The 25,696-nt window shown below is 53.6% G+C and overlaps 1 protein-coding gene across 1 annotated transcript; it reads left to right on the top strand.

The window, feature by feature from the left end:
• Positions 1,445-24,937, top strand: PHOX2A (paired like homeobox 2a). Its single transcript, XM_021062473.1, has 6 exons — positions 1,445-15,573; positions 16,631-16,789; positions 16,975-17,160; positions 18,299-20,918; positions 22,967-23,154; positions 24,002-24,937. The coding sequence occupies exons 4-6, from the start codon at positions 20,702-20,704 to the stop codon at positions 24,455-24,457; spliced, it is 861 nt and encodes a 286-aa protein (XP_020918132.1). The 5' UTR covers positions 1,445-15,573; positions 16,631-16,789; positions 16,975-17,160; positions 18,299-20,701; the 3' UTR covers positions 24,458-24,937.

Here is a 25,696-nt window from a genome sequence, read left to right as displayed (position 1 = left end):
AGCCACAGCAAGGCAGGATCCAAGCTGCGTCTGCGACCTACACCACAGCTCACGGCAACGCCAGATCCTTAACCCACTGAGCGAGGCCCGGGCTCAAACCCCAACCCCACGTTTCCTAGTCGGATTCGTTTCCGCTGCGCCACGACAAGAACTCTTCCATGGGTGTTTTTTGTTTTTTTTTTTTTAATATTTCAACGGTTTTTTAAGCTGTTGTCCTAATTGATTTGGTTATTAGAGAACAGGCCCACTGAGTTCCCAGAGTCCTAAAGAATGGTGATCTGGGTCACCCACCGGGCCGTCTCAGGAGCTGACCCGGGACGCTGAGAATGTCCCCTGGGGGTGCGCGAGGCAGGAAGTCACCAGAGTGCCACCTCCAGGGCCAACCCCAGTCGCAGAAATCAGGAACGTAGACGCCACCGAGGCCCTGCGTTCGTTGCTCACCCTCCTCCAAGAGGGGTCCCCCTCTGACCCCACTGTGCCTCGCGGGTTCGTCACAGGAACTGAACCTCAGTGGCCATCACCTCGTCACGTGGGCCCCCCCCATACTTCCTTCAATAATCAACAAGTTTTTTCTATCTAAACGTCTTGTTGGAATGTTTGCTTTATCTCTTCATCTTTTTGTTGTCTTTGAAATACAGTAGACTCAGTACTGTGTTAGGTTCAGGTATAAACCACAGTGATTCAGTTACGCCCTTTTTAAAATACTCACTCATGATTTACTGTAAGATACGAATGTCGTTCTCCGTGCCACAGTAGGTCCCTGTCTTTTACAGGTGGCAGTGTACATCTGCTAATCCCAAACTCCCAATTTATCCCTCTCCTCTTCCCCTTTAGTGACCATTAAGTTTGTTTTCTGTGTCTGTGAGTCTTTCCCTTTTTGAGATAAGTTCATTTGTACTATTTTTCAGATTCCACATATAAGCGGGATGATATTTGTCTTTCTCTGACTGACCTCGCTCAGTATGATAATCTGCCGGTCCTCCATGTTTCTGCAAATGACATTACTTCATTCTTTTTTATGGCTGCGTAGTATTCCTGTGGGGTGGTATGTGTGTGTGGGCGTCATGGCTTCCCTATCTTGGCTATGGTAAATAATGAAGCTATGAGCATTAGGGTACATGTATCTTTTCAAATTAGAGCTTTCATTTTTTTCAGCCATAGGCCCAGGAATGGGATTATTGGATCACACAGTAACTGCACTTTTACTTTTTGAAGGAACCCGCCATGCTGTTTTCCATAGTGGCTGCACCAACAACGTACCCGCTCCAGCATTTGTCATTTATAAACTGGATGATGGTCATTCTGATTGGTGTGAGGTGACACCTCTTTGTAGTTTTTTGGTTGGTTTGGTTTTGTCTTGTTTTGTCTTTTTAGGGGTGCACCCGAGGCATGTGGAAGTTCCCAGGCTAGGGGGTAGAATCAGAGCTGCAGCGGCCTATGCCACCCAGATCCGAGCCACATCCGCAACCTATACCACAGCTCACAGCAACACCGGATCCTTAACCCACTGAGAAACGCCAGGGATCGAACCACGTACTCATGGATACTAGCTGGGTTCATTGCCTCTGTGCCATTTCGGGAGCTCCCCTCGTTGCAGTTTTGATTTGCACTTCTCTAATGATCAGGAGTGTTGAGCAGCTCTTCATGTGCCTATGGGCCCTCGGTATGTCGTCTTTGGAGAAATGTCTTTTTAGGGCTTTTGCCCGTTTTTTGCTACTGAGGTGTATGAGCTATTTGTATATTTTAGAAGTTAAGTCATTGTCAGTTGAGTCATTTGCAAATATTTTCTTCCAGTCATTGGGTTGTCTTTTTGTTCTGTTGATGGTTTCCTTTGCTGTGCAAGAGCTTCTAAGTTTGATTAGGTTCCACTTGTTTATTTTTGCTTTTACTTCTGTTGCCTTGGGAGACTGACCTGAGAAGACACAGCTATAATTCATGTCAGGTGAATGTTATTCGCTTTAACTGTCCCCTAAGGACATTGTTTACTCTGGCGGCCCCTTGAGATTCTTCTTGCCCTGGAGCCCTCTTAGGCAGAAGCTGCTGTTACCGTCAGACCCAGCAGTGAGCCCCCACTGCTGCGCTGTGGTCGTGGCCCATCCTTCCACCTCGATCTTAAAATTCACTATCCAGCCCTTCTGTCCTTGCCTCTTCTACTGACCTCCCAATAACTGACCCTCCTACGAAGATCTCAGCGCTTTCTCCCTCCACCAACTCGGGAATCAAGGAGATCAGAGAGTTCCCTGGTAGTCAGGTGGTTAGAACTGGCACTTACACCACTGCGGCCCTGGTCTGGGAGCTGAGATCTCACCTCAAGCAAAAAAAAAAAAAAAAAAAAAAAAAAGTAAATAAGACTGGATTTAACGTCCATCTTCCTGTTCCTTTGTATATATGACTTCCTCAGAATTGGAATATTTACTTCGGAGTTCTCTGCACCTGCTACAAACTTCCAGTCTGATGGCTTCTGAGCCTTTGTGCCTGTGTTTTTGGTGCCTTGTTCCCAGTGTGTTTCTCTCACCTTGAGGAGGCGGCAGATGGAGTCAGAATTTGGGATGACAAGTGTTTACCGATCTGCCTACCCTTTCCCTCACCTCCCCCAGCTCCCCTGAGCCAGAGTGTGCTGTGTCACAACCACGTGCAAAGTGCCTGCTGCTTCCTGCAGTAACGGGGTGGCATCGTGTTTGTGTTCTCTCTCAGTTTCAGTCGCCTGCATAAAGTCAGGTCGTCACCAGGGGCACCCGTGGAGGGTCCCATGTTACAGAATCTGTATCCTTGAGCTCAAGTCCATTCTTCTGTTATGGTAATTGCACAGTATTCACTGGGTCATCTCTTTTTTCTTTGGCCACGTCTGTAGGGAGTGAAAGTGCCCAGGCCAGGGATCAAACCCATACCACACCAGCAACCCACCCCTGCAGCAACAACCAGATCCTTGCCCCATGGCACCGCAAGGAACTCCTCACCGCTTCATCTCTGTGTCGGAGATCTGCGTGCTTGTCACATTGGCCGATTCATGTAGAAGTGGTCACGGACTTCATTTGTCTCTTTAGAGAGAACCATTTCGTAAACCCTAACACTAGTGTAGCCGTGTAGGTGTCTTAACCTGACCGTGTAGATAACAAGAGAAAATGTATAATCCAAAAAAGGACAACACACGAATGCTTTTCAAGGTCGCTGCCATATTACACTGTGACACTGCTCTCTAGGTACATTTTATTGTCCCTATTGTGACAGCCTGGCTGACCCAAGCTGAGCCGATCAGACTCCCGTCTCCCCCAGAAACTTGCAAAGCAGAGCTGAGAAAGCGCCTCTCTTCAGGGGGCCCCACGAGGACGTGCACCTCTGGGGCAGCCTGGCCGTGTTGTCTCCTCTGCTCGGAGACTGATCTGCTGGTGGGACCAGAGGACAGAGCGCAGGAGGAGCAGAGCCGACAATCGGGCCGTTCCCATGCGCCAGCCCCGGGCCCGATGTTTCCTCCAGCGCACCTGAAACCCTGAAACCAACCTTCCTCTTTCCTTTAGCAGGAGCTTCCCTTCAGGTGGAGTTTGTTTCTTTCAACCACATTTTTCCATCATTTTGCTCCCTGCCTCGCTGAGTATTTCACTGGAAACCCCATAACTACATATAGAGTCAGCTGAACTTAGAGGTGGGGTGGCTTTAAGAAAGGGTGATGTATTAAAATACAGGTGTACAAACCTGAAAATTTAACGGATAAGTATTCATTACCTCGAAACAGTTGTTGGCTCCGCAGAGATAACTAGAGGAGGTCCTTTATATTTTGTCTAGGGCTCTAAAAATGCTGTTTGAAAACCAACATGTCCAGTTGTCTGGTGGCTCTCAGCGGGTTAAGGATCCAGCGTTGTCACTGCTGTGGCGCTGGTTACCGCTGTGGTGTGGGTTCAGTCCTTGGCTGGGGAACTTGGCGTGCCATGGGTATGGCCAAAAAAAGAAAGGGAAACAGCATGTCCACTGCAGTAAATGATGACGCAGCTGTCCAGTGGAGTTGCTGTACAGCTATAACCAGAAACAATAGCGTGAATCTGCATATGCCAATATGGAAATATCTCCAGGAATATTATGGGAAAAAACCGAATCCACCTACAGCACAGTTTTATCCCTCTGTGCATGTGCACTTTGACACGCACATTCTTGTACCTTTTTTTTTTTAATTTCCAAGAGACAGCAGGGAAATGCTCACAAAGGTTACCTTTTGAGAGAGGGACTGGGGAAGAAAGGCGGCTTTCACTTTGTATTTATCCTTTCCTTTCTATTCCTGATTTACGTTTTGAGTCATGTGGCCTGGTGTGTGTGTTTCAGTGTGTGGTTAGTGAAATTATAAGCTTTATTCTCTCTAATACATTTCTGTACTCTACTAAAAAAAAAAAAAAGACACTAAAAAATGAATAGAGAAAGCAGAACCGAGAAAAACGAATAGCAGAACTGAGAGAACGGAACAGCCATGGCTACGGAATGGATGTCAGGAAATCAGATTCAGAGCCCAGAACCCCAGAACCGTTCAGGAATGTGGAGCACCCGGTGCTCTGAGAATGTGGGGTGAGACGTGGGGCTGGACATACAGGAAATGATGGAAAATGTACTTTTAAGATCCCTCCTGGTCAGCCAATCACCCCTTCCCGCCGAGAGGGAAGCGCTAGCCTGCGGAGAAAGCCAACCAGACAGTTTCCACACCAGGGCCACCAGGAACAGCAACGAGAGGGGACCAAGAGCTGTGCCTCGAACTGAGAAATTGACGAGTCGGCTAGCGGCCCCCGGCCCCTCCGCCGTGTAGCTGCGGGAGCAGTGGCAGCCAGGCAGGTTTCTGTCCCGGGAAGAACCTTGAAAGGTTGGCCTCCAGATCCTAAATGCCCCTCCCCAGAGAAGAGAGCTCCAGGGGCAACATTTTGCATTTTCTCAAAAAAAAAAAAAAAAAAAAAAAAAACAAGGCCATGCCCCTATCCAGTCACCATTCAGTGGAACCATTTCACACGCTCTGCACACAAAGAGCTTCAAACAAAATTTTGGATACTTCAGTCTTCATATAAAAAAAAGGAAACGAGACACGAGACCCGTGGAGAACACTTGAACAGGAAAGGCAAAACTGCAACCAGGAAAAAGAAAAAGAGGAAGCCGAACAACACAGAAAACAACAGTGGAAAACGCCCCCCAAAACCTAGAATATCTAGAGAGGGAAAAAAAAAATTTGAGTAATGAAACCTAAACAAGACCCTTTTAAAAGCAACCATCACAGAAAAGAAAGAACTTCTGGAATTTTAAGATACAGTAAATTTTTTAGCCCATAAAGTAATTGGAAGATAAACTTGAGAAAGGCTCCCAAGATGTAGAATGAAAAGAAATGGAAAAGATGAGAGAAAAAGTAAAGTTAGAAAAAGCAATTAATCCAACATCCGCCTAACAGGAGTTTCAAAAAGAAAGCAATCAAGAGGCAGAGAAAATCATCAGCGGGCACAGGACGTCTTCTGCCGCCAAAGGAGACGCGTTTTCAGACCGAAGGGACCCACCAAATGCCCGGTGATGGAAAACAGGTTCCTACCCAGGCATATCATCATGAAATAGCAAAACCCTCAGGACGTGAAGAAGATGCTCAAAGCTTCCAAAGGAAAAACAAGTCACTTACAAAGAATAGGGATAATGGCCTCAGAAACACGGAGGAGCCGAAAGACAATGGGAGCTGCCTTCAGATTATGAGAGAAAAGTATCTTCAGTCGCAAAGCACAAGCCTAGCCAAATTATTCATCAAGTGCAGTGGCTCAGTGGACATGTCCAGATTAGGCATATATCTCAAGAAATACTCCTGCCCTGCACCCACTCTCAGGAAGCCACGGGAGGATGTACCCCATTAAAACAAGGAAATAAGCCAAGGAAAAGTAAGTCACAAAATTCAGTAAACGGGAAGTCTGGCCCGGGGGATAGGCGGAGGGCTGCCTCAGGACAGTGGCGCTGCGGAGCCTCAGCTAAGCTAGGTCCCACGGAGGGCGGAAGGTATAGGGCGAGTCTCTTCGGTGTAATAAAACCTCAAAACCTCAGCTATCTGTCATGTCCGTGGGCCTTCCTGTTGGCTGGAGTTCGGTTCACACAGCTGCACTCGGCTGGGCTTGGTCCAGACCGAGGTCTGGGTTCAGGTCTTCCCTGCGTTTCTAGTTCTCCTTGAACCATCAGCTGTCAAACCATGACCTCGTCCTGGTGGATCGCAAAAGCTCAAGAAAGAAGCCAGGATGCACAAGCACATTGAAACCTGCTGTCTCTCACGGCCACTGATATTCTTGAGCCAAAGCGAGTCACTGGGCTGAGCTCGGCAACCATAGGGAAGGAAGACACATCCCCCCAGTCCAGGGAGGGAGGCTACAGAGTCACATGGCAGAAAGCAGGGGCATATGCTTCTCTCCCAGCAGGAAGGTGAAGCACTGGGAAGAGTAGTCCAGTCCATCCCAGAAAGCTCCAGGAGCAACGTCTCCAGGAAAAAAAAAAAAACCAATGGGACTGACGGAAGGCTTGACGTGTGTGACTCCGTAGAAAAGAGCCATGGTTCCTTAGGAGAGTGAGAGGGATAGAGGCTTAGGAAACCAAGCAAATGAAAAATAGGCAATTTCTACTTCTAGGAAAAGCAAAAATTCATACAAGGAAATTAACCATGATCCGTATAGGATACATACGTGACTCGGACATAAAGTCCAGCAAAATGCTGACATGACTAAAATTTGTTTACAACTACAGTGTTTCATGGGTTCCAAGATGTGCCTGTTATCAAACTGGGACCTAAACATCTGAAATCAAGATCCATCACAGGCAGGCAGTGGTTGTGACATAAGTGCCATTGCCATGTGCAAACATGATTGTCACTTCTAGGGGCATGACCGGAGGAGAGTGGCCGCTCCTGGACGTATCAGTCCCCAAGCCATTCCAGTATCATCTGAGGAAGCAGTCCAAGTCCAGGTGTGGTCTAAGAAGTTTTACTTATACCTTCTGGGAAAAGCAGGAAAGTGCCCGTATGAAAACTTGCAGAAGGCATGCGAATGGCTTGGCAGGCAGTTCCACTGATGACAGTAGATCCCTCTTTTTCAAATGCTGTATCACCCATCCTCTTGACGGTTCAGTGTATGGTACTGTGTTAAAATAATTACATGTGTGCATTGACAGCTTTGAGGCAAACGTGGTTCAGAAAATGAGATTCCGAATATAAGGAAGTTTTAGAAATTCTGGAACCAATTTATTTGCTTATATATTTTTTATTGCTTGCAGTCACAGAAGTAATGAATTATGCGTCGAGAGGCTAAAGGATCTCTTTCAAGAAATAGAAAAATTCTAAGTGAAAAGGCATTCAGGTTATTTTGGTTCTTTTTTCTGTTTTAGTGGTCTGTGAAGGTGTGGCTTATAATCAGTGAGGTCTCAGATGCAGTGCAGCATGGCACACTGGGATCCTGGAGGGAGACACCCCAGGGACTTGGGGGGTATGATGGGAATTCTTCGTACCAGGAAGCCAATAGTCTAAAATCAGTAAATCAAGAAATCACAGGGTAGGGAGTTCCCTGGCGGCCTAGCAGCTAAAGGTCCAGTGTTTTCACTGCTGTGGCTCAGGTTGGATCCCCAGCCTAGAAACTTTGGCATGCCGCAGGTGTGGCCAAAAATAAAGAAAGAAAGAAATCACAGGGTAAACGTTAAGCTGAGAGAAGACATTGCCTGAGGTTAAATCCCAGCTCTGCCTGTTGCTAACCCTGTGACTACTCAATTCCCCAACCCCTCTGTGACTCGGTTTTTCTCATCTCTAAAGTAGGAATAGAAATAGCGCCTACAGTATAAAGTACTTACAGGGTCAGATCAGACAGTGCAGGCAAAGCGCTTGGGACAGAGCCTGACGCACAGTAAAGGTTATAGCTAAACCGGGTATTTCTCTAAGTGGCTGGCAGTCGGTACCAAAAGGAACAACTGAAATGGTTTGGAGCGTGGGATCTGAGTTCCTGGGATAAAGGGAGGAGAGAAGAGGACTGGTGCTTTTCATTACATCTTGATTGTTTTTTAATTCTCTACCTTTAGCTTGATAAAGTATTAAAAATACACATGTAAATGATGGTAGACCAGAACGTACACTGCAAAACCATAAAACCGGATAACAGAAGGTAGACGATAACAGAGGAGAAAACCGAGGTGACCTTGGCTTTGGCAACGCCTGTTTGCATCCAACACCGAAAGCACAACCCATGAAAGGAAAAACAGATAAGTGGACTTCATTAAAATTAAGAAGTTCTGTTCTGCAAAAACAGTGTGAAGAGAATGAAAGGACAAGCCACAGCTTGGGAGAAAATCTTTGCAAAACACACACCCGACTAGTATCTGAAATACTCAAAGAACCTGTAACACCCAACAATAAGAAAACAACCTGATTTTTAAAGAGGTGAAATATCTGAACAGACGCTTCACCAAAGATGATATACTGATAGCAAACAAGCACATGAAATAAGCTTATCAGGAGTTCCCGTCGTGGCGCGGTGGTTAACGAATCCGACTAGGAACCATGAGGTTGCGGGTTCGGTCCCTGCCCTTGCTCAGTGGGTTGACGATCCGCCGTTGCCGTGAGCTGTGGTGTAGGTTGCAGACGTGGCTCGGATCCCGCGTTGCTGTGGCTCTGGCGTAGGCCGGTGGCTACAGCTCCAATTAGACCCCTAGCCTGGGAATCTCCATATGCCGCGGGAGCGGCCCAAGAAATGGCAACAACAACAACAACAAAAGACAAAAAGACAAAAAAAAAAAAAAGTTATCAGAGAATTTCAAAGTAAAACAATGAGCTACCACTACAACACGTGTTCTAAAATGACTCAAATCCCAACCACTGATGACACCAACTCACCGAGACGAGCAGAGTACCCGGTATTCCGGCCACTTAGGTTTTACCAGCACGTTGTCGTACTCGCCGTGGACCAGGAGGATGTCTTCTGCGATGTGAAAGTGATCAGAGTCCTGCAGACTAAATTCTGGCCCAGAGGCAAAGCTCACGTGGTCCTGAAACAACACAGTGAAGTCGTACTTCTGCCCTTGGCCGCCTTCGCTTATGGAAATAGGAAAGCACTTGCTAGTTAATGACTTTCTTACAGGTGGCAGAGGCTCTGTAATTTTGCTCTAGTAAAGAAACCGGATCGGGAAGAGCAGGACAGTTGGCGCCATCACCTGTCTTAACCTTTCAGCAAATCCGCTGTTATTCTCCAAGGTCCTTCTGACGTCCGCTTGAGCCAGAGAGTATAAGCTAAGGGTCTCAGGAACAGGAATGACCACCTCTGAACTGTCAGGTCTTCGATGGTTACCGAGTCTTGCATGTCCCCCCAGCAACGCATTACTGCTCTTTGTTTATAATTTTGGTGGGAAGGAAGCCGTTCAGGCCTTCCTTTCAGCCAGAGTAGCTGTATTCCCTGGATCAGAGAAACTCATTCTGCCGCTTGCTGACTATCCCTAGTCTGTGCTCTGGAACAAGAGATCACAGAGAAAAGGCTTCAAGGACTGGACTGACGGTGAAGGAGAACAGAGTCAAGTCAGTTTATCACTTGACTCCGAAGCCTCCCCTTTGAACCGTGGACCGCTGTGCCAGTGACAGCCCTGCTCAGCGTTAGAGCCAGTGGCAGCACTCCCAGCCTCAGTCACTCCATCCATTCCCTAGGTCTGCCCAGACAAGGTACCACTAACTGGGTGACTTAACAGAAATGTATGCTCTTGTGGTTTTGGAGAAGAGAAGTCCAAAGTCAAAGTGTTGACAGGGCTGGTTCGGTCTGAGGCTCTGAGGGCATCTAGTCTGTGCCGCTCTCCCAGCTCCTGGAGGTTACCAGCAGCCCTTGGCCTTCCTCTGCTTGCAGTCACATCACTCCCACCTCTGCTTGCAGCCGCGTGTGGTGCTCTCTCTGTGTGTCTCTGCCCCATTTCCCCCTTCGTACAAGGTCATCAGTCACTGGATCAGGGCCACACTATCCCCATGTGACCTCATCTTAAACCTTTACATCTGCCGGCCTGCGGCAACCAACTGCCGCAGCACTTTCCAAAGATGCCATCACTCCCTCTAAATGTATGTCTCAGCACCTTGGTGATGACAGTGTCATCTGAGTCCTCTTAGAGGATGGAATTGGGGGTAGATGATGTTGACCTAGAAGGAGAGGTTTATAAACCAGCATTCCCATCTCCCTAAGCATTTGGAGTCTTTCTTCTTCATTGTACCAAAGGATTCTTGGCACCTCAATTTCATTTAACGTCTTCAGTGAATCCAGGTGTTAGTCAACCAACTAGAAAAGCAAGTCCATTGTACAGCCGCCAGGATGGAAAAGCTTAAAAAAGACACTCTCTGACATTGAAGAGGAGCAGCAACCAGAATTCAGATATGTGATTGGTGAGAGTGTAAAATGGCACAACCACTTTAGGAAAAGATCTGAAAATGTCTTAGAAAACTAAATATACATCTATCCTATAACCCCACAATTCCGTTTCAAGAGAAATGGAAACACACACACAAAGACTTGTACATAAATGCCCATAATAGCCCTACCATAACTGTCCAAACGAGTGATAACCTATGTGTCCATCAAAAGAGAATGGCCAGACAAGTTAGGTATTATGTTAGTGTGTCGTTGCTGTGTAACACATAATTCCACCCTTGGCAGCTCAAAATGACCTTGATTTCAGCTCGCAGTCCTGTAATTCAAAGTCTGGCACAGTTCTCATCTGCTCAGAACATGGCTGGGTTATCACCTGCCCAGGACCTCACAGTGTTGGCTGAGCTGAATTCAGGTCCCTGTGACTTGAGGACTGAGGTCCTCTTTTCTTACTTGCTGTCGGCTCAGCTCCTAGGCATCACCTGTATTCTTTGCAATGTGGCCCCTCCTTCCAACAATGAAGCGTCTTCCCCCTGCTGAGTATCTGTCATGCCTCAAATCTCTCTGCCTTCACTGTTTAAGACCTCTGGACCCAAGTGTAAAAGTGTCATGTCACTAGGTCAGATCCACCCGGATAATCCCCCCTTTAAAAGTCGAGTGTGCGATATGATGTCACGTGACCATGGGAGTGCTGCGCCATCGTATGCACAGCCCTGGGCATGGCACAGGCCACGTGCACCAGGAGGCAGGAATCCTGGGTGACATCTTAGAACTCTGCTTCCACAGGTGTATTCTTTCAGTGAAGCACTCCTCCGCGATAAAAAGTAGTGAAATGAACTGCTGATACACACAGGGACTAATACCAAAAATACCACGCTGTGTAAAAAAGGCGTCCATAACGAGTACTCAGAGGAATTCAAGAGCAGACCACGTTAATCTGTAGTGGAAAAGAATCTGAAGAGTGGTTGCCTCTGAGGGAGGAGGCTTGGGATCGGTTGGGAAGAGGCCTGGAAGAACGTTCTGGGATGGAGGGGGGGTTAGACGACACAGATGTTGGCCTGCGTCAAACCCGATGAAGGGTACACCTTGCTTTATGCATTTATCTATGTGAAAAATGTAGTACTTTTCTCTACTTGATGATAAGCATGCTGAGGTGTTAAGGGCCAAGTGTATGGATGTCGGCAACTTACTGTGAACGCATCAAAAAATGCAGGGGGTTGACAGATGGAGAGATGGACGGATATGTGATAAAGTGAGTATGATAAGATGCTAGACTCCAGGAAAAATTAACTCATCTTTTTTTTTTTTTTTTTTTTTCTTTTTTAAGGCAATTAGAACTCCTAGCCCTTATAATCAGCACATGGAATCCAGGCTCTCTGGCAGCTGCACCCATATTGGTCGGTCCAGCCTACTTTTAAATCGTGGTCCTCCTCCTTAGTCCAGCACCTTCAGAATCCATTCCCGTCTATATTTGCCAGACTTGATTGATAAACATTTGAAAAATCTTTTCATTCTTTTACCAGGAAGGCCTTCTCGTGAATGCGGCCTTGTATCTGCCCCGATGCATGCTGGGGCCTGATTCTGGCACTGAGTGTGGCGAGAGTTAAGTCAGTGGGAAGGAGGGGGGAGACTTGGCTTCCTCCTGTCCCCCCCACATGGGCGTCTACACACGGTCTTGAAACAAGAGCGAAGCCACCTCACTGACAGGCAGAGGGCGCTCTCATCTCTGGCTCTTTCCAGGGGGAGGCTGGGGTTGTACCCGATCCCGTTGCCTGCTGGGGTAGACAGCTTTCACCTTGACGCCCAGAGACCCTGCCTCCTGGTGCTCACGCTCTCGTGTGACCCCCTCTCTCTGAGTGTGAGCAGCAGGACAGAGTAACCTGCTTCTAAGGAAAAGAAAGGGCAAAAGTGTCAGAATGTCATGTCTAAGGTTAGGTTATAAAAGCCTGACCTCAGCCTCGCTGGCATTCTCCCTGGCTCTTCTTACCTGCTCGCCCTGATGGAGAAGCCCGTGTGGTGGGGAACAGAGGGCAACCTCCGACCAGCATCCGGTACAGACTGAGCCCTGCCGTCCAGCAGCCCTCGAGGAACTGAGTCCCAACAGCAGCCACGTGAGTGAGCTTGGAAGCTAGCGCTGCTCAGTCAAGCCTTCATGTGAGACTGCAGATCTGGCACCTTGCTTGCAGCCTTGGGAGCAGCCCTGGAGCAGAAGACTCAGGTAAGCCATGCCCGGATGCCTGACCCATAGAAACTGTGAGTTAACAATCGTGTGTCGTTTTCATGTAGTAAGTTTGGGGTCACTTGTAATGCAGCAATAGATAACTAATACACAGCAACAGAGACTCTATTTTATTTGGGACACTAATGTGCCCGGCTAAAATCATGGCTTTCCTAACCTCTTATTAAGTCTGATATGACATATGACTAAGTTCAGGCAGAAAAGGAGTAAGCAGACGTGTTGCATGGAACTTCTGGAAGGTTCCCTTTAGGGAGATATCCCACTGAGAGATGCACTTTTTCTTTTCCTTCTTCTTCATTCTTGCCGCCTAGGATGTGGATGTGATGGCTGGAACTCCAGCAGCCATCTCAGGACACAAAGTAACTTTGAGGTTAGAAATCACACTCTAGGAGAAAGACTCTAAGTCCCATGGAGCAGCCACACCAGCACTGGACTCCTAACCCTCAGGCTTAGTTTAAGTGAAGAAGAAATCATCTAGTATTTCATTTACACTGTTATTATCTTGGAATTGCCCTCACGTGCATCCAACCTAACCGTAACTCATAGAGGGCTCAGGGCTTTCTTAGCCCCTCCAACTTCTCTCCATTGTCACCATCCCACCATGTCCGTCTTCCAAACAATTCTCGACCTTCCACACAGGAGCAACCTTTGAGTTTGATTCCCCCCTTTCTCATTCTCTCTTTAAGCTTCCCACCTCCTCCTCCCTCTTTACTGGCTGCTGACAGTGCCCCAGGTCTGGGCTCTCAGAGGACGCTTCCTTCCAGATGCCACTGATAAGAAGCCGCGCTGTCTCTGGGCTTCTGTTGCCTTTAGTCCCCACCAAGCCACACAACGATTCCCAGATTCCAGCCAGTTCCCCGAGAGTCCGAAGCCCATAGCCAGCCTAGTACCAATTCCTTTATCATCCGTCTCCGGTTACAAGCAACAGAAACTAACTGCATCTCAGTTAAGCAAAACAGCTTTTCTTGTTTTATATATTACATTGATAAAATATATTAGATATCTCAGCGGGTTACTGAAATGACCTGGAGGACCAAGCACAGAGCCGCACAATTAGACACAGGGCCCCAAATTAAGCTGCACTGTTGTCTCCATGAGAACAGCCCGCCACCACTGCCCCTTGCACAGCTGACGTGGTTGGTGCTGAACCCTCAGTGCCGCCTGAAACAAGACATCAGGGGCCCTGCTGCCCTTAGAACGAGATCTTGCCGCAACCCCACTGGCCCTGGAGAAAAGCCTCACTTCCTTAGTCACACACTCCTCAGCTTAGTCCGTGGTCCAGGTACAGGGGGCGCTGAGAAAAGGCCAGTGTCTGCACCCTGGCTGTACCGGGAGCGCAGAGGGCGAGTTTCTGGCATCTCTTAGGTGGGGAATTCCCCCAACTTAGTGGTTTCTGGTGCCAGATGTCAAGGAAAAAAAGGAAAGAAAAAAAAAATGCCAACCCCTTCCTGCTGTCAGGCCAGGCCACCAGAAGGACCTGGAGATTCCGACTTCCCTAATTCCCCCAGATGTTCCCATTCTGCCTGTCAGACCTGCACTCCCGTCTCCTAATCAAGGCACCTGCTCTAGAGTGTGACAGAGACCCTGACTCAGGCCCATCTGCCAATCACCCGACTGTCACTGCTGGCCACAGGCAGAGGCGTCCTTAGCTGAGTTACAGCTTGGAATTTCCTGGTGCTGCCTTGGGTTAAGGCTCCACTACTGTCACTGCCGTGACTCTTGTCGAGGCTGTGCTGGGTTCGATCCCCGGCCTGGGAATTTCCAAGTGCTGTGGGTGCAGCTCCCCCTCAAAAAAAAAAAAAAAAAAAAAAAAGACGGAGTTACAAATTGTCATGCTGCTCCTTATCTGCTTGTCCCCTTGAAGCACCTTCCCAGGTTTGCCAAATATAAATTCTTTTACCAACATTTTACCATTTTTCCACTTAATCCAGTATTTGACCCCTTTTCTATTTACCCTCAGACGTTGCACTCAGGGCAGTGGGGACAGTTGAGGTCAAATCCTAAGAGACAACATGCAGTGGTTTTCCCAGGGATTTCATTGTCCCCTGCCAAGGACCTCTCATTCCCAGGCTCAGAAGGGAGGCTTCTCACTGCCTCCCATCCCCTCAACAGGTCAGTTCCGTTTATCAGGGCCTGCCCTTGGCATCACTGCATACCTTCCACCTGTTTTTTTTTATTTGAACCTCTTTTTTTTGGAAGTGACAGAAACCCAGCTTGAAATTGATGAAACATAAAGAACGTGTTGGCTAATGACATCCAGTCAAGGGCTGAACAACTACTCTGCCAAAAGAGTAAGGCTGTCTCCGGAATAACTGGAACTAGGCTCTCAAAGTCCAACGTGGTTCTCTATATATGTGGTTTCAACGTCTTATTTATTCTTTCTTCGTTGCGACCACTTTCCTTCTTTCATGCCGGGACATGGCTGTAAACATTTCCTGCGTTTTATAGCTGTCACCATTCAGAAGAGAATGATGTGTTTCTCAATTCAAATCAGAAAAAAAAAAAAAAGGATGAGAAAGGGTTTTATTGACACATCTTCAAACAGGCACCCACACCTGGACCAGTTATGGCCGAGAGTAGGATCAGGTAAGAATAGGGGTTCCGGGGGCAGCTGCTCTGTGGATGGGGGAGACAGCACCCAAGAAAAGAGTTGTGCCGGGCTTACCACACCACCCGTGAGGACTGTCCTCCACGGCAGCCCTCAGGTGGGTCCCTTTCCATGCACAGAAGCTTAAATAAGCTTGTCACCGATGGCATGGTTGGTGGGATCAAACCACTTTTTTAAAAAGTGTCAACTGGTCTCACCCTCTGTGTGCCAGACTCATGCACAAACAAAACATTCTAAGGAGAACCTCCCTATAAATAATAGGCGTTCTCTGGTGCTCAGCGGATTAAGGATCCAGTGTTGTCACTGCTGTGGTGCAGGTTTGGTTGCTGGCCCAGGAACTTCTGCGTGCCAGGGCGTGGCCACATAAGGAAGTGAGTAAATAAACCTACCAGATTGGGAGAGCCTAAAAAAAGCATCCCAGATGCTCAGTTATCCCATGTGTCTAGTGCCCCAAGAGTCCATGGGTAAGGCGCTCAGGAAATATTTGTAGAACGAGGTTGAGATCTTTTCTTATTCTTCAGGAATCCCTAAGGGAGAAACATTTTGGATCCTGGAAGAGCCTAATGCTAGAAGCTAAAAACCAAAAAATGGGATGAGTGGAAGGCTGTATAGCCTAAGGCACTAGTGGGAGGAGGAAAATGGCCACCCAGGTGTTTCTGCAGAACAGAGAGATGAACAAGAGGGTGCAGGTGCTGATGGGCGGTTTGGGAACATACAGCCAACTTGTTTGCCTCCGACACTCCCTGGACCAGAAACTAGAGCAGGGAGATTGGGGGTTTGGAGAAAGGTTGCTGATAGAGCTGGTGGTACGTGGGGATGGAGGGAGTTCTCAGGTCCTCAGGTCAGCAGGACCAGAAATGCGGTAACTGTTTGCTGATGGACAAGGTCCATCCCTTCTTAGAAGGGAGCTATGGGATGTCCGATCCAGCTTGTCTGCAGTCCTCGTTGTACAACGATGACACCAAGGACACTGCTTCAGAGAGTGAGAAGATGCCTTTCCAAGGTACAAGGAGCCACTGCTCGCTCCGTGCTCTCCCCACGTAGGAGAGAAGGGCTGACAGGAGCACGCTGGATTAATAAATCCGCCGAGCGGTCCTCTCGTGGCGCGGCGGGTTAAGGATCTGGCATTGTCACTGCAGATCCTTGCTCAGAATTTAGAGGAAGGCTTAGATCGGTGGCTGCTCCTAGAAGAAGCCTGGGAATTCTCCAAATGACCACAGGCAGCAAGAGTCCTCTGGGACTTGGGTCTCTTCTCATCTTTTTTGAAGGGAATTCCACGGTCCAGGTTCATAGAGTGGGGATCAGAGCAGAAGAAAAAGGACAGTGCCCCCCGAACCCCTCCCCACCCTTCTGGCATGCTGCTGCCTCTGTGGAGGGAGTCCCCCCACTGTGACACTGCCACTGTCTTTACTTTCTCTCTTCCTATAGGACACTCCACCCCACCCCACCCCCTGCCACCAGGCATCAGCTTCTCCATCGGCAGAAACTAAGGGGCAGGCTGCGGATCTCTGCAGGGCCCTGAGATGTTCTGATCTCTTGAGGCAGAGGCGACGCTGCAGTGCGAGGACAGGGGTCCATTTCCACATGGTATGTCCATGTGGAGCAGGCACAGCGGACAGAGAGGCCGGAGCCCAGTGTGAGCTCCGTCCAGGGCTCCGTCGCCCGGGGAGGGAGAGAAGTGGTGGTGGCGGTGGGGGGAGCTAACTTATTAAATGTTTACTCTGGGCCACGCACTGTATATTTTAATTCGTCTCATCATGAAAATAAACCAGGTTATAGGTGAGAAAGCTGAGGCCCCAGAGAGGCTGAGGAACTTACCTTAAGTCACCCAGCTTGGAGGTGGCAGTGCCGGAGCTGGAATGCAGCAGTCAGGCTCCAGAATGTCATCTGTTATGGAAGTGAAGACGCCGTGCTCAGCGAGGGGGCTTCCCAGCAGGACTGCTGCGACATCGTTTCAGGTCGGAGCATCTTTAGTTCCCCCCACCATGACCCACGGCCACTGGAGGGGAGGGTGTCATGGTGGGGGGCCCTCCCGTCTCTTTCTCTTATATCGAGTTCTCAGGAAGCTCTCTTGCCTGCCTCCACATCACACACACACACACACACACACACACACACACACACACACACCTGCACGTGCACAGTCTGGCCTCCAAATTCCTCCACCATCTGAAACACTTGAACCCAGCAGTGGACAGGGTTCAAAGCATTTTCTTGGGATTTATCTCAGTTTCAGTGCCAATCAGTAGATACAAATGGCTCCTTGCAGAAAGAGGCGCCAGAGTTGCCATCATGGCCCAGCAGGTTAAGAACCTGACATAGTGTCTGTGAGGAAGCAGGTTCGATCCCTGGCCTCGCTCAGTGGGTTAAGGATCTGGCATTGCTGCAAGCTGTGCTGTAGGTCACAGATGCAGCTCCGATCCTGCATTGCTGCGGCTGTAACAGAGGCCTGCAGCTGCAGCTCTGATTCGACCCCTAGCCCTGGAACTTCCATATGCTGATGGTTTGGCCCTTAAAAAGGGGGGGGGGGAGCCTCCGACTCCACAGTCAGGAGAAGGCCAGCTCCGCCCAGCTGACATGCATGTTTCCATGAAACCGCCAGTGCCTACAATGATTTGATTACCTATAAAGGTGTTAGGCATTTACAGATTATCTTGGCCAGAACTCTCTCTCGGTGGCAAGTTATAGCGGCTTAGACAGAAAGAGTAATTTGTTGGCTCAGTGACCAAACTGTAACCTGTAGCAAGGACAGGGATGGATCACGGAGGTGGAGACAAATGGAACCAGGGCCTCGTATCTCCGCTGGACCCTGCACATAAGCTTCAGTTGCTCCGTTGCTTCAGCTTTGTCCCTGTGGAAGGGACATGGCGCCTTGAAAATTCCTCAGATGAGAAAGGAACTTCTCCCAGGCAGAAGGGTGGCCCAGAGGGAGGACACTGTCCCTGGGGAGTGAGGGAATGAAGAAGAGAGGACGGCCCCTTTCCAGAGAGCAGGGAGCGGGAGGCCAGGGATCAGGAGTCCTTCCCTGGAAACAAGGGCCACATTCTCCAACACAAAGATTTCAGCCCGGCCTTCCTTCATTCATTCAACAAACAGGTATGGGGAGACCTGGGATGCGCCCGGCACCGTGGAAGGGCTGGGAGAAAGTGATCCACGGGAGCATACAGTGCTGCCCTGAGACCTTGCACTTGACTGCAAAGCTCAACAAGGTGAGTCACCCAAGGAGGGGGAGGCACTGTGGAATGCTGGTCGAAGGCTATCAGGGAGGGCTTCCGGGAAGCGGTGATCTCCAAGCCAAGACCCAGTGGACAAACCAGCTTTGGATTTGTGTGTGTGTGTCTGTGTGTGTCTGAGTGAGGAGGAGTGTGGTGGGGCAGAGACTGGAATGAACATCGCAGCCAGAGACACAAGCGCTCGGGACTAAAAGATGAGTGTGCGCGGCTGCACAGACACCCACGGTGCGGGAGGCCGGCTGCAGCCCTGGCCTGGAGGATGCTGCGGTTCACCGTGAGGACTTGGCTTTGATCCAGAGGGCGGCGGAGCGCCATGGGAAGGCCGAGGAGGGGCGCGATGGCACCGGTGGTTTCCCAGCACTAAGGTCCCTGGGGCCCCCTGCAGAGAAAATGTCCAGGCGGCGAGATCCACCTCCCACGCCAGCGCAGAGAATTGTGGAATCGGTTTTGGGGTCCGTTTTAGACGTTGAGACCTAAAAAGGAATTTAAGAAAATGCCTCTAACAACCCCACCCCACCCCCCGACAAAGAGTCGTTCCAGAAATGGGGGCTAGGTGGTCCTGGCGTCAAGCCAAGAATGAGTGGCCAGGGCACCTGAGGGTGGGCACGTGCTGCTAAGCTGGGGGAGGGCGTCTCGGAGCCCTTCTCTCTGCCCCCAAGGACGCTGGCAGGTAACAAGAGGGTACCCGCTCTGCTGCCCTCTTGCCGGGTCTCCACTCCTGCATCTGCAGGACCTGCCCGGGAGGGACGGAGAGGCTGGGGGCAGGCTGGGGAAGCCGCCCGCTCCACCTCCGGAGCGCTGCGGGGGTGCAAGAGTTCTCGGTTCTGTTCTCCTGGAAAGGCCTCCGTGTCCTGTGGTCCCACAGGGTGGAGGCCAGTGGCTCCGTCCACAGAGCACAGCTCACCTACTCTGCACTGGGGGTGTCGGGGACCAGAGGGTCACACCGGGGAGCAGTGGCGAGAGGGACTGCGCTGGGGGACCTGGGAGAGGGGAGAGGCAGGCCAGGCCTTGAAGGTGCAGAGCAGGTCTCTCGGCCTTCAGGTCAGGTCAGGATGGAGGCACGCCGCCCCCTCCGCTGCTTCCAGAGGAGCCGCCACTGTGATTCTTCTGCCCGCTGTTCTCAGCTCCCCAAAGCCTCTCTCTCCCTGCCCTCAGCTCCTGTTCTTCCACTGCGACCGTCGCTGGCCTGGTCTCCCTGAGACTGACCCTCCGTATGTGTCTGGGTCACCGTCACTGCCCTGTTTTGGTCGTCTGTCCCTTGCTCTCCGCGGCAGTCCCTGTCTCCATCCACGCCTCGCCCCTCCGCCGTCTCCCCACGCCGCCTCCCTGGCTCTCCTCTCTGAGCTTTGTCTTCTCTGTCTCTGCCTGGTCCCCACCTCCATCCCTGCCTTCCTCTGTACATGTCTACCTTTGTCACCACCTCGGTCCCTGCCTCTGTCTTGCCCCCACCCCCGTCTCCCGTCTCTCTCTCACCCCTGCTCCATCGTGTACCTGGATCTCTCTTGTCCCTTTCTCCATCTTTCTCCAGCGCTGACTCTGTCCCTGTCTCTCCCTGCCTCCCTCTCTGTCTCCTCTCTTCATCCACATCCTCTGTCCCCATCCCAGGCTCCGTCTCTTCCTCGTCCTTGTCTCCATTCCCCCTCCTGGGCGGCCTCCGTGGTCCCCTCCGGGATGGGACCTCGCTGGGGGCGGGGCCGAGGGGCTGGATCGGAATAACTCGGTTATCGGGACGAATTGAATTAACTTCTTCACATGAGCGCCGCCGGGCCTGTCTCCCCTCCCTTCTGCGGGGCCGCAGGTGGGGAGGCCAGGGAGAGGGGTCGGGACCCTACCGCCTGGCACGCTGCGTAGAGACTGAAGGTCTGGTCTGGATTGGGGCGGGATGGGGACTCTCGGGACGGAACCTCGCGCAGCCCGCCCTGCACCTCCTGAGCCCTAAGAGGGCGGTGGCGACCCTTTGGGGTGGGGGTCGGGGACGGTCGGGGGGCGGGGCCTTGGCCGTCTAGGCCCCGCCCCTTCGAGCCCGCCCCGCCCCGCCCCCTCCGCGGGGTCCTGCGCGTTAAAAGGCGCGCGGGCCGGGCAGGGCTGCACTTGCGCTGCACCAGGGCGGAGCGCGGCCGCGACGGGGCGGGCGGGCTTGCGGGCGCTCGGAGCTGGCCTCGAGTCCTCGGCGCCTGGCACTCCACCCCCCATCCTGACCCCCACCCGCTCGGGACCCCGACTCCGACCCGGCCCGGCCCGGCCCCCGCCCCCGCCCCCCGGGCCGATGGACTACTCCTACCTCAATTCGTACGACTCGTGCGTGGCGGCCATGGAGGCGTCCGCCTACGGCGACTTCGGCGCCTGCAGCCAGCCCGGCGGCTTCCAGTACAGCCCCCTGCGGCCCGCCTTCCCCGCGGCCGGGCCTCCCTGCCCAGCGCTCGGCTCCTCCAACTGCGCGCTTGGCGCCCTACGCGACCACCAGCCCGCGCCCTACTCGGCAGGTGAGCCCAGCCCCGGTCCAGTCCTCCCTCCAAATTCCTCCGGCACCCCCAGCCCCTGCCCTCCTGGGCAAGTGGTTGCACCTGTCCCCTACAGCCACCACCAACCCAGCCCTAGCCAGACCTTCCAACTCCCCTGAGGGCCCACAGTCGTCCCCCCTCCCCCGCCCCCATGAGACGGGGTTCCCTAGGCAGAGCTGAACCCCACCCTCTCATCCTTCCCATTCCTCTTTCCCGCTGCCTTATCCCCAGCCGGTGCCCTTCAGGTCAAGGAAATAGACCCCGGGCCAGCCCCAGGCTCCACAGCAGGCCCTCTCCTGCCCACCTGCAAAGACTGACCGCCAAACCTCTCTATCCCCTGTATCCTTGGAAGGCGCTCCTGGCTCGGTCCAGTCAGACCCCCTCATCCTCATCATCCTCACCCTGTTTCGTGCCTGACCCTCAACAGGGACCCTTGCGCCAAGCAGGCCGACCAGCTAAGGCCTTCCTAGAGCCCTCGCACCACCAAGCTCCTACTGCCTGGTTTTGGACCCATCTTCCTTGTGCCCAGACTCTCTTGCACCATTCTGTGCAAACCCATTCTGTGGCCAGAAGACAAGGATGCTGAGGTCCTGAAGCCACTTTTATTTCCGCGTCCCCCCACCCGGAGATTCTCCCAGCTAGAGTACCGCAGGACCCAGAAGCAGCCCCTCGATCCAGGTCCCTCTGAACTGTCAACCTCATGGAGCCCCTTCGCCATTCCCAACCCTCCAATTAGAGTCCAGGTTGCCCCACCCAATCTCCTGACCGCCTTCGCTCCTGGGAAGGCCACTGGGACCCAAGGGAAGGTGGGGACCTGGCAGCCGGGGAGGAATGGCGAGAGAGACCTAGATTCGGAGAAACGAGAGCCAGCAAGACGGAGTCAGACTCTGGAACAGGGCAGGGGTGTGGGTCCTCTGGGTCATCTGCAGATGGGGACTGGGGAGATGGGCCCCCGAAAGATGGGGAAGGTGAGGGCAGATGCAGGGAGATGTGAGCAGAGATGGGAGGGTTGGGGGCCCTGGGAGTGATGGGGAGCCAGGGTTAGAGCTACGGAGATCCAAACCAAATGATAGGGACAGCAGTCATGGGAGATGGGGGCCAAGAGAGATTGAAAATAGAGAAGGATGGGGTTAGGAGTGGAGTGGAGGAGACAGGGATTCGGGAGAGAGAGAACTAGAGAGATGTGACAGAGCGGAAGGCTGTCTGGGACCCGGAGAATATGGAGACCTCGGCAGGGGCTGGACACAGGGATGGGAGGTAGTGGGTACTGGGAAGGGGTAGGCGGGGGATGGGTGGGAAGAGGGGGCTCGTGTTTGCAGAGTTACCCGAGAGGAAGAAGGGCAAAGCGAAGATGGGGGACCTCGCAGGGGGGGAATAAGACCCCTTCTCAGTGGGCACAAAGAGAAGCCTGGTCCAGACGGAGATGGAGAGAGATGAGGAAGATGAGCGGGGGTCCCCTGGAGGAGAACGGCTGTGCAGTGGGGCTGAGGACACGCGACCTGCGAAGCAGAGGGAGGCCGGGTGGAGGGGCACGTTTTCACAGGTCAGAGAGTCCCTGGCAGGGCTGGAAGTAGAGCCAGGCAGGAGAGTCTCAGTCCCCCAACCAGAGCCCAGGTCTGGTTGCTGGAGAGCCGTGGGATGCTGAGGAGACCTGACCGCTAAGGCTTCGGTGGACAGAGCTGACTGAGGGAGACCCACCAAGAGGAGGGCAGAAGCCGGGTAGACTGGCAGGCGGGGAAGGGAACACTGCGGGGCCGAGGACAGTGAGCCTTCTTGACCTGGGGATGGGATTCTGGTTCCCTCACCCCGGCTCTCAGGCCCCAGGTTGCCTGGGCCCTGTCTGCCTTCACCCGCCCTGGCTGCATCCAGCGACAGGGAAGCCGCTCGAGACTGGGAGGACCGAGCCGAGGGCCCAGGTCGGGGCGGGGGATGGTGGCGGGTCCCTCGGGGGCAGAAGCAGAGGCAGCGGGTTGGGCTCGGCCCCTCCCGCCTCGCCCCTCGCCGACCGCCCTCTCCCGCACTCACCGCAGTGCCCTACAAGTTCTTCCCGGAGCCGTCGGGCCTGCACGAGAAGCGCAAGCAGCGGCGCATCCGCACCACGTTCACCAGCGCGCAGCTGAAGGAGCTGGAGCGCGTCTTCGCCGAGACGCACTACCCCGACATCTACACCCGCGAGGAGCTGGCGCTCAAGATCGACCTCACGGAGGCTCGTGTGCAGGTGCGTGTGTGCGCGGGGTGTGCGGGAGTGTGCGCGCGGAGCGGGGGCGGAAGGTTGGTGCCTGACATCTGGGGGTCCGCCCGTCAGAGGGGCCCCACTCAGGCCGCTGGCAGGTGCAGCCCGGAGGCAGAGAGCTGGGGCCCGGGACGCAGCGGGTCAGGGGAGGACCGGCAGCCCTGGGCGGCGGCGGGGCCGGGACTCGGCCGACCGAGGCCTTCGGGAGAACTGGGCTGTTCAGCCCGACCGTTTCCCCTCGGCTCCCGTGTAAGGCCGGGAAGCCAGGACTGAGGCCAAGGGGGTAGAGGGGGCAGCTGCAGGTGGCTTTGGGGCCGGACAAAGACGAGCCAGTCGGCGCCGCCGGGTCCCCCTTTTCAGCCCTGCAGCCGTGAAGCCTCTGATCCCGGGAAGCGGGGCTCCGGGTAGGCGCGCAGCTGGGTCAGGGCGGACTTTTTTGTAAATCTTGCAAATGCGAGTGCAGATGTTCAGCTGGCGCGTCTGCTGAAGACCCTGATGGAAAGGTTTCCCGGGGCCCTAACCGCCCTGGGTCCCTTCCAGGGGGCCCCGGAGCTTCTTAAAGGAGGGAATTGGGCGAGGGCGTTGGGTGCCGAGGAGGAGACCCAGAACCCTGGGAGGGAGGCGGCGGCGGCGCCGGCGGGGGGAGCAGAGCCCCAGGGCAAGACCCTCGAGACCCGGAGGAAGGGGCAGGTGCCGGAGAGGAGGGAGCGGAGACAGGCGGGCCGCGGGCCCAGCCCCGAAAGTGGCATTAAGCCTGGCCTGGCCCCTCCGGCCTCGGCCGTACGGCGCCCGGCGGTCCCGGGCTGACCCTGACCGGCCGCTGTGCCCGCAGGTCTGGTTCCAGAACCGCCGGGCCAAGTTCCGCAAACAGGAGCGCGCGGCCAGCGCCAAGGGTGCGGCGGGCGCGGCGGGCGCCAAAAAGGGTGAGGCTCGCTGCTCGTCCGAGGACGACGACTCCAAGGAGTCCACGTGCAGCCCCACGCCCGACAGCACCGCGTCGCTGCCGCCGCCGCCGCCGCCCGCGCCGGGCCTCGCCAGCCCGCGCCTGAGCCCCAGCCCGCTGCCCGCCGCCTTGGGCTCGGGGCCGGGACCCGGGCCGGGGCCACAGCCGCTCAAGGGGCCCTTGTGGGCCGGCGTGGCGGGCGGTGGGGGTGGCGGGCCGGGCGCGGGCGCGGCCGAGCTGCTCAAGGCCTGGCAGCCGGCGGAGCCCGGGCCCGGGCCCTTCTCGGGGGTCCTGTCCTCCTTCCACCGGAAGCCCGGCCCCGCGCTGAAGACCAATCTCTTCTAGCTGCCGGCCCCTGGAGGCTCGGGGCCTGCCCTCCAGACCCGCCAGAGTCCCTCCCCCACCGGGCCACCTGCCTGGCGTCCCCGCCGGTCCCCCCTCCTCCCCACGGCGTCTGACCCTACGTGGGCTCTCCCCAGCTGTGAAAACCAGGTGGGAGCCACCCATCCTCACGCACCCCCCGCCCAGCAGAGCCAGGTACTTTTCACTGGGGTGCCCTCGGAGAGCAGGGAGCCCCCTCTAGCTTGGCTTTCTTTGGAACCGGGATCCAGGAACGCCTGTCCCTGACACGGGGCGAGAGGCGAATCCCCACGCAGGAACAGCCTGGCTTCCTCCCCCAGCTCTGCAGCCCGCTAGGTCACTCCTCACCTTGGTGACCCGCCCGCTGACCGGACCCAGGCAGAGGCTGCCAGCACTGGCATAACGAGTGGCCTGAAGGGTCCACGGCCAATTTGTCCCTCAGATGTGTCCCCGTCCATCCCCAGGCTGTCTGGCACAGAGGGCGGCCCGCTAGATGAGTGGAGGAGCTGCCAGGGCAAAGGGACAGAGGCGCTTCCTCTTTCCTGACTTTTTGTTGTTGTTGTTGTTTTCCTTTCAAAATCTTGTAATTTATTGAGGTGAGTTTTGCTCAATCCAAATAAAACTTAATTTATTGAAGACATCACACTGGCAACCCTTCTGAGTACCCAGGATATGGACAGGCTGCCTGTAAGAGCCCAGTCCCCCTTGCCACCAGCAAGGGCTCCACAGCTGGCACACAGCTGCGGCTGCAGGGCAGTACAGGCCAGAGACAGAGCTGCGCGAACGGGCGCTGTACAGTCGAGGTGCCCACCCCCCCAACCAGCCCCAATAATATTACAGCGCCCACCCTCCCTAAGCCCAGACAGAAAAGCTTAAATACGGCCCAGTCCCCGGGCTATTCCTTCATTTCCGGACGGACACCCCCCGAGGGGGGATGGGAGAGGTCCCAGCTGCACCCTCCCCCTGGGGTTCAGGCCCGGGGGAGGGCAACAGCAACAGCGGTGATTACGGGGCCCAGACGTACCCGTGTGGACCCCGTGGCCTCCCTGGGGCGGAAGGAGGGCTCCAGAAAAGGGAGGACAGCACCAGCGACCAAGGCCCTCGGTCACCACGGCAACTGACCTCCAGAGCCCGGCGGCGGCTCTAAAAGGTGAGGAGCAGGACGTCCTGACGAGGGCATTCCAAGAGACTGGGCAGTAGGGGACGCAGGTCCCCAATAAATAG

Source organism: Sus scrofa, chromosome 9 (assembly GCF_000003025.6).
Source record: "Sus scrofa isolate TJ Tabasco breed Duroc chromosome 9, Sscrofa11.1, whole genome shotgun sequence".
Taxonomy (NCBI): domain Eukaryota; kingdom Metazoa; phylum Chordata; class Mammalia; order Artiodactyla; family Suidae; genus Sus; species Sus scrofa.
The sequence above is the reverse complement of the archived record's forward strand: the minus strand, read 5'-3'. Positions and strand labels throughout refer to the sequence as shown.

What these genes read in the sequence shown, in the direction of transcription:
- PHOX2A (XM_021062473.1), top strand. Translation starts at nt 20,702, where the DNA reads ATGGACTACTCCTACCTCAATTCGTACGACTCGTGCGTGGCGGCCATG. An exon ending in GCCCGCGCCCTACTCGGCAG is followed by an intron (nt 20,919 to 22,966) that starts GTGAGCCCAGCC and finishes CACTCACCGCAG; the next exon opens with TGCCCTACAAGTTCTTCCCG. An exon ending in TCACGGAGGCTCGTGTGCAG is followed by an intron (nt 23,155 to 24,001) that starts GTGCGTGTGTGC and finishes CTGTGCCCGCAG; the next exon opens with GTCTGGTTCCAGAACCGCCG.